The sequence below is a fragment of the Hordeum vulgare genome, chromosome 2H, assembly GCF_904849725.1.
Source record: "Hordeum vulgare subsp. vulgare chromosome 2H, MorexV3_pseudomolecules_assembly, whole genome shotgun sequence".
NCBI classification, from domain to species: domain Eukaryota; kingdom Viridiplantae; phylum Streptophyta; class Magnoliopsida; order Poales; family Poaceae; genus Hordeum; species Hordeum vulgare.
In genome coordinates this window covers 25,214,435-25,222,904 of record NC_058519.1, presented here as the reverse complement: position 1 = coordinate 25,222,904, position 8,470 = coordinate 25,214,435, and the positions used below count along the sequence as shown (strand labels likewise).

The window sequence follows — 8,470 nt, the reverse complement described above, 5'->3', positions numbered from 1 at the left end:
CCGATATTTTGATCGTTGGTGATGGTCGCTTCCTCTCCCTCTCTCGCGCGTTATATGAAGATATATATCGCGAGAAGAGGAATAGGAAACGACCCCCACGACAACAGTCGAATTCCTTCAACAAGAATAAACATGAAAGTCACATAAGGAGCTCCGACACACTGAAAGTACCCTAATAAGCATAAGTCAATTAACATTGCATTTATACAGCAATGGCATAAAAATGGCCTATTTGTACATCTGTGTATGTTATTGTAGGGAACACCTCCGTATGGCCTATGTTTTGCCGGAATGTTGATTCATATCCATTCCGGTAAATTTCAGACGCTCGATATGTCTTGTTTTTTAGAAAAGGTCATGTCAAAATTTCAACATAACTTATGCTAGAAAGTAGAAAATATCGAGTACCCATGATTTGCCACCTCGGAAGATCCGAAGAAACTCCACCAACGCTTCTAGTTCACACCCTCTTGGGAACAAGCCGGTCCTCAAGAGGGGGAGGATGTCATGATTGACTACTGATGCGATCCCACCTGTCGGCCTCCAGTAGCCAATGGTGATAGGCTAGGAGGGAGTTTCGTAGAGTGTATACATGTATGGTGCCAGTTGTCTAGTGGGTCCAGCAATGTAAGTTGGGAGGGTGACCTGCGCGTCATGGGTAGTAAGCACAAGGTGTGTGGTGTGGATGGGCATCGAGATGATTGTACCTTGGTATATATGCGTGAGATATTCAGGAACATTTGTAACTTTTTCAACTTCCCTATAGTATATATCGCGAGAAAAAGAAGGCAAAATGAAGTTGTACTCCATCTACCTCTGACATCCGACCCCTTTCCTCTTCTCCTACCTTCTCCAACTCCTTACCCTAGGCCGAGGCCCATTACAACCCGGCACTGGCATTGATTAAGGACAATATTTCAGCATAATTATCGAAAAGGAGTTTCCTCCCGCTTTGTATTTCAAAGCAATCAACACCGTACATAGAACCTTGCTGGGGCGAACAACACATCAAGCCCAAAAAACAAAGAAAAAACAAATGCCAACAACGGCAACTCGACAAAGAGCGGATGACCCGCCACCGCTGTACCTTCCGGAGACAAACCACCACAGCCCGAGGCTTAGATCGCCCGCATGCCAAGCAGCACCTCCAAGAAGGGGTGCGACGTTGACGACGACGGTGCTGCCTGGACGAGTCCTAGGGTTTCCACCGGCACGCGAAAAGAGGTAGAGGATGGCTACCACCAACACCCTCCAGGAAGGAATGGTGGCACCCGTCGGTGTCACTGCATTGGAGCCGGACGAACCGACAAGGATATCTCCCGCACTCGAAACCACCGGAAGAATTAGAGAAGGGTACGCACCATGGTCCGTGAATGTCCGCCGCGAGAGCTCGTGTGTGTAGTATTATCGGTCTTTGTGGTTGTGCGCTATTTTAGCTTCACTTCCCCTTCTCTTTTCTATTTTGTTTCACATTTTAATTCATGAGCGCTTATTAAAATTTGTGAACATTTAGACACAAACTATATTATTTTTTCTAAAATTCACATTTTTTTGGATTATTGATTACGTTCACGGGTATTTTTAAATTTCATGATCACTTTAAAATTTTGTGACCACATATTAAATTTGAAAACTTATTTAATGTGCAAACATTTTTTAAAATCCAAGAATATTTCTAAAATTTAGTTTATTTTAAATTTGTACTATATTTTAAATCCTTGAACAACTTTTATTTGAACTAACCTTCGAAAATTAAAAAAACTAATCGAGCGCGAAGAGCAATGAGCCAAGCTGAGCGAGCAAGTGTTTCGTGGACCAGCCTATGTGAGCATTATAGCAACAATTTCGTGGTTGTAGCATGTCCAAACATGTAAAGACACCACTACTACGCACCAAACAACTCCATTCTCCTCTTGGACAAAAAAGGGTTTCCATCAACAACTCAGGACGATATACAAACCAACAACACCGCCATAACATAATCGAATCACAAGGCAACATAAATAAAATCCAAAGAAAATAACTAATTGCAGTAATCTACTAGATATAAAAGAGTTAATCGCACGTTAGCATCTAGTGTACTCTCTAAACGACATCAATGGATGGTGCAAAGCAATGGCATCACGCTCAAATATGATTCTATTTCCATGGTTCCACGTGGCCCAAGATCCCAAGATAAGAGCTTCATAATAACTTTGTGATTGGTTTATGTGCTTTCCATTCATAAGCATATCCATAAAATTGTAGTCCAAGTTTCATTCAGTGTCCACCAAGATAAGTGCCGTGGAATGCATGCTTTTTATATGTTGTGTCCTAATTAGTAAACATTCATGTCTTGTGATTAGTTGAGTCATTCATGACTTATAGTGTAATATGGGTGTCTTTTGGTCGCTGCTCGACATAGAGCGCTATAGGCCAAGCACCCTTCCTTCGTCACGTGTTTTCGAGTTTCGGCTCGCTTAGATCGATATAAGACGAGTGGTCGAGAATTTACACTTAGCTTATGAAGAAGCAAGAAACAAAAAAAATTGTTTTTCCTAGTGAAATCAACTATTTTTTTAATACAATAGAGACGCAAACATTTATATATACGCGCATACACTTACCTTTATGAGCGCGCACACGCACACCCTACGCTTATGAGTAATTCTGAAATGCTGAGCAGACATATCATCTTGAGATTTACGAAGTCAACATAGACGCGGTGTCATCGACGAAAACGTTTCCTTCCGTTAAAAACATATTTATATCAAGGGTATAGGCGCTATATATAACTTTAGCGTACAATTGTACATGAATTTCGTTTAGCGGGACCCGCGCAAACAACCATAGTGGCTATTTAAAACTTTGATTTTAACTTAGAGGGTGTTTAGTAATGTTAAACTTAGGCACTTCCAATGCCTTTTCGTCTAAAAAGGTATCTTCTAGAGCAAGTAGACAATAGCTTAGGTAAGAGCATCTACAGTCGGACATTACAAATATTACCTCTTAAACGTCTGCGGACGCGTCCGGTCAGTGATCGGGCGTGTCCCCTATTATATCCGCGCAACCACACTCTTTATTCTTTTTCTCATATGTCGGATCACTCACACGTAATCGGTGGAAAGAAAGAGAGATAAAGAAAGGAATGAATAAAGAAAAAAAAGTGGACCGGGATGTGGTCTCGTCCTATGTGACGGACTGACCGGGTGTGTCCGAACACGTCCTGAGCTATCATATACTCTCATATTTAAGATGAATATGAGTGTTCGCGGACAGCCCATATGTATGGGGATGATATGATGGATCTAACTGAATCATTTTTTTCTTTCTTTCTTCTATGCGATCACTAACCAAACGCCGTGAACGTATGAGGGGTTATTTGAGAGGTTCTGCTTTAATGTAGTCAAGTTGTCCAACGTGACGTGGAAGACAGTCGAATCCGACTATTGCCCCATAGAAGGTGATTGCCCGACATGTAAAATACCCATCGGCGCATCAACGCGCGTGTTTCCTTCTAGCTAGTGCTCCATCTATCTATGAACACTTGCGCGTAGTCGTCTGGTTTGGTTTATTGAACCCCTGAATGGTCTTTGAACCCCTTTGAACATTTTGATTAGTTAACATATTCGCAAAGAAAAATAGAGAAAAAATAACGCTCGTACGTGTGGACATTTGCATCTCGTCCACACGCGTGGATCGTCGTTCATGTGTTTGCACAAATCTTGATAACTTTTGACAGATTTTTTGTGCCACGCAGGAAAGGGCTGCTGTGCGGGCGTTTATCAGTTCGCCCACACGTATGTCTCACGCACACAAAGCTCGCAACTGCCAACCCGACGTGTGGTGGAACTGGCATCGCGCCCACACACCCGCATACCTCTCAGTTGTCATGTCTTTTCAATGTTACATGGCAACTGAGTGAAACTGTCGTCGCGCGTCCACACGTCTCTCAGTTGCCATATATTTTTCAGTGTTACATGACAACTGGGTGGAACTGCTGGTCGTCGCGTCCACACGCCCGCATGTCTGTCAGTTGTCATGTCTTTCCAGTGTTATATGGCAACTGAGTGAAACTTCCGTCACAAGCCCACACGTCTTTCAGTTGCCATCTATTTTCCAGTGTTACATGGCAACTTGGTGGAACTGTTGTCGCGCGCCCACACGCCCGCGTGCCTGTCAGTTGACATGTCTTTCTAGTGTTACATGACAATGCAATTGTTCAGACATGATGACTGCAGTTGAGCAATCATGACAACTGTAGTTGTCCAGCCATGGCAACTACGGTTAAACAAATAGTTGTCACGATTCAGCAACCATGGCAACTATCACACGGGGGCACGCGGGACCGCGAGGTGGCAGGTCGGACGTGCGGGTCGCGAGGCAGGAGGTCGAACATGTGGACGTTAGCTGTTTTATCCATACGTAAGCGTGTGGGCTGTTTCTTTTACACACCACACGAAACGTATGATAAGACCTCTTAACGTTTACACGTGTATGCGTTATCGCGATCCAAAAAATAACATATAGTGAGCTGATCTCAAAGAAGAAGCTAGATTTGCGTTGTCCAAGTAGCTATAGAGGAGAAAATAATTGTATGTCCGTTAAGTGATTATTAATGGAAAGGGGTATGAGCCCAGTTGAAATATGCTCCCTCCGTTTCAAAATAAGTGTCTTAAACTTAGTACAACTTTGTATTAGAGCTAGTACAAAGTTGAGACCGTTATTTTAGGACAGAGGGAGTAGTACTCTCTTCGTTTTTAAATAAATAACTAAAAATAATTTAGTTTTATATTAAAGTTAGTATAAAATTGAATTATTTTTATGTTACTTATTTTGAGACGGAGGAAATAGAAAATAATTAGAAGAGAAAGTGGGGAACAAAAACTCTGTTTCTCAAGTGCATTGTCCTTCGTTGCCCTTGTCACCGCGCCAAAGCACAACACAAGCATCTCCACCAAACCCATGTCGCCAAGGAACGCATACGTGCATCCAAAGCATCGCCCCCCCTTTTCTAAAATAAAATAAAAAAAGCATCGGCCCCTAAAATGCTAAAGGAAAATCCTAAATTTCCGCGCGCGCTTAGGATTTTACGTACAGAAGAGTACCCACAGCCGCGCGCGGCGTCTATTCGATCCACACGTGACCAGCTTCGCACTGCGCCCTGCGGCAGATGATGCGCACACGCCACGAGCAGCTAGGCCATGGACCTCGACCTCGCCCTGCAAGAGACCCGGCAGGCCGTCGCCGGCCAAGACTTCGCCTTCACCACCACCGAGACCGACGACGCCTTCCTCGTCCTCGCCCACCTCCCAGGTAATTAAGCTAAGCATCATCGGCGTTGCACTGCGCCGACCGTCGTGGTGTGCTATTGATGCGAGCACGGATGAGCAGTTAGTGGTGACGTTCGTGCGTGTGCGTGCGTGCAGGGTATGACAAGGATGCGATCGAGGTCCGCGTCCGCGACGGCGGCAGGGAGATCCGCGTCGACGTGGGCGCGCGGAAGGACGGCGCCGGGCTCGCCGTGGAGGCGGCGCGCGCTGGGGCGCGGCTGCGGGTGGCGCACCGGCGGGCGGTGGATGGTTTCCGCCGGGCGTTCGACGTGCCAGCCGGCGCCGACGTGGGCCGGGTCACCGTCGGGTTCGAGGAGGACGACGAGCTGCTCGTCATCATCATGCCCAAGCTGCGGCAGCTGCAGGCCTCCCCGGCGGAGGACGAGGCGCGCGTCGACGTCGAGAGCACGGACTACGAGTGCGCGTCGTCGGACGGGACGGAGGTGGAGCTCGACGACGACGGGTCGTCGTCCACTAGCTTGGAGCTGGAGCAGGAGGATTGGATCGACGTCGACGGCGATTCGTCGGGGTCCGAGGCTGAGCCACCTCGAGACGTGCCGGTGGAGACGCCCGTGGCGATACAGGAGGACGTGCCCGTGGAGACGCTCGTGGAGGTACATGGCCCGGATCCCGTAATCACGGACGTGGCGGTGGAGGCGCCGGTGGCGGTCGAGGAGGAGGAGGAGCCTCCGGTGCTGGACATCGAGTGCGACGTCGTGTTCGACGTCCCGGCGTACACCGAGCTGCCGGTGGAGACGCCGATCGAAGTGCTCGGGCCCGACCCATCGGCCGACGACGTGGCGGAGCCCGCGGTCGACATCCCGTGTGACGTCGAGTTCGAGCCGGAGCCCCGGAGCCCGCCGGTCGAGACGCCGCCCGATGTCATCGAGGAGCCCAAGCCACCGCCCGCCGTAGAACCACCCGCTGAAGAGCCACATGAAGACCCACCACCGACTGAGGTGCCACCATCTGTCGAGGAGCCTCCGGCGCCGGTCGACCCGCCCGTGGAACCGCCACCCATGGTGGAGCCGCCTGCCGAAGAGCCACCGATTGAGGAGCCTCCGGCGTCGGTCGACCCGCCCGTGCAACCGCCACCCGCCGAAGAGCCATCGGTGGATCCACCACCGGTTAAGGAACCACCACCCACGGAGGAGCCTCCGCCGCCGGTGGAACCACCGGTGGAACCGCCACCCATGGTGGAGCCGCCTGCCGAAGAGCCACCGATTGAGGAGCCTCCGGCGTCGGTCGACCCGCCCGTGCAACCGCCACCCGCCGTAGAGCCATCGGTGGATCCACCACCGGTTAAGGAACCACCACCCACGGAGGAGCCTCCGCCGCCGGTGGAACCACCGGTGGAACCGCCACCCATGGTGGAGCCACCCGCCGAAGAGCCGTCGGTGGACCCACCATCAGTTGAGGAGCGACCACCCACGGAGGAGCCTCCGCCGCCGGTCGAACCACCGGTGGAACCGCCACCCATGGTGGAGCCACCCGCCGAAGATCCGTCGGTGGACCCACCATCAGTTGAGGAGCCACCACCCACGGAGGAGCCTTTGCCGTCGGTCGAAGCACCCGTGGAACCGCCACACACGGAGGAGCCACTCGCCGAAGAGCCGCCGGTGGATCCACCACCGGTTCAGGAGCCACAACCCGTGGACCCAACACCGGTCCGAGAGCCACCTAGTGCACCAGCAGAGGCAAAGCCATCTGATGGCAGTGATGAATCGAATAGTAGCGCGGGCGAGGACAACGGCGAGGAGGGCGGGAACAAGGGTAGGCGACGCGGCGGCCGGAGGGGACGACGGAGGCGCAAGGGGCGTGGGAGGTTCCCGATGGGCATGGTGGTTGCTCCTGCCGTGATCCTGCTCGCCCTCGCAGTGGCCGTGGCCAAGAGACGGCGGCAGCAGCGCGGGGGTTGAGCATCGATGTGGCTCGTCTCGTGCGTTTGTGTAACCCATGATGTATAGGACTGATTTTTTCGTTTGATTTTTGGGTGAATTTTAATTTTTAGTCTGTAGTTGTACATTTTATTACCTTACTAGTTAAATGCTCGTGCGTTGCCACGACATATGAGTAATGCTATGAAAAGATTGCTTGATAAAATGATAGCATGGGCTTTGAATTTTTTAGACGAGTGTTTTTTATTGAATACTTGTTCGTAGGCACGGTGGACCCCGTACTCCTTTCGGTTGTTGCACGCGGCATAGCCGTCGGAGCTAGCTAGCTCAAGTGTGTACCATGGCTAGCCGGAGCTAACCAACTCACGCGATCACGGCCGAACGAAGCTAGCTACCTCACACACCCATCGGAGCCAAGTCACTCGCCGTTGCATTCGTTGATGCATGCCGCGGCAACTTGTCGCCACTCGCCGCTGCTACTGCATGCCGCCTCTCACCGCTACTCCCTCCCATGCTCGAGCTGCTCCCACCCACTGCTGTTGGAGGGCGCCAAGGCCGTTTCAAAGTTGTTGTTGGAGGGCCTTCGCAGCCATGGCGGGTGGCGCCATGCCCGGCCAGCTCCCCATGGCCTGGTGGCTGCGCTCCCCATGGCTTGGTGGTGGCCGACCCTGGTCTTTGGTGCTCGCATGGACTGGTGGTGCCGGCGGCGACCGTGGCGTGGTGCTAGCTCGGGGGAGGAGAGTGGTCAGGCAAAAAAGGGAGGAAAAAATAAGGGAGAGAGAGAACACAATTACATGTCGGACCGACATGTAAGTTTACAGTCGAAGAAAAGGTCAACAAATGGTTTGTTTATGAGCGGTCCCAACCTGTTATAAACCGCATTAATTCTAAATTACATCGTCATTTGTGTTTTTTGAAACAAGGTACCACTTTTGTGGTAGTTTTTTGAAAGATTAAAAAAGTGGTAGTTTTCCGTGATCAACGCGTGTAATGTGGTAGTTTTTTGCTATATACTCCACAAACTTTAACCGAGTTTGTGAAGAAAAATATTTATATTTAGAATACCAAACATATACCATTAGATAAATTATTATAAGATGTATTTTCATATTTGATATTTTTGAATTATAGATATAAATAGTTTCTTCAATAAACTTGGTCAAAATTTGCAAAGTTTAAATTAAAAAAATCTATACACATTACATTTTGAAACAAAGGAAGTATAAAAATATACCTTTTGTATTATCATGTGCAACAACA

General features: G+C 49.4%; 1 protein-coding gene across 1 annotated transcript; it reads left to right on the top strand.

Moving 5' to 3' along the window:
• The first annotated feature begins 5,065 nt into the window (after positions 1 to 5,065).
• Positions 5,066 to 7,340, top strand: LOC123425110 (early nodulin-75-like). The gene is made up of 2 exons (XM_045108778.1): positions 5,066 to 5,295; positions 5,409 to 7,340. The coding sequence occupies exons 1-2, from the start codon at positions 5,184 to 5,186 to the stop codon at positions 7,229 to 7,231; spliced, it is 1,935 nt and encodes a 644-aa protein (XP_044964713.1). The 5' UTR covers positions 5,066 to 5,183; the 3' UTR covers positions 7,232 to 7,340.
• Positions 7,341 to 8,470: the final 1,130 nt, after the last annotated feature.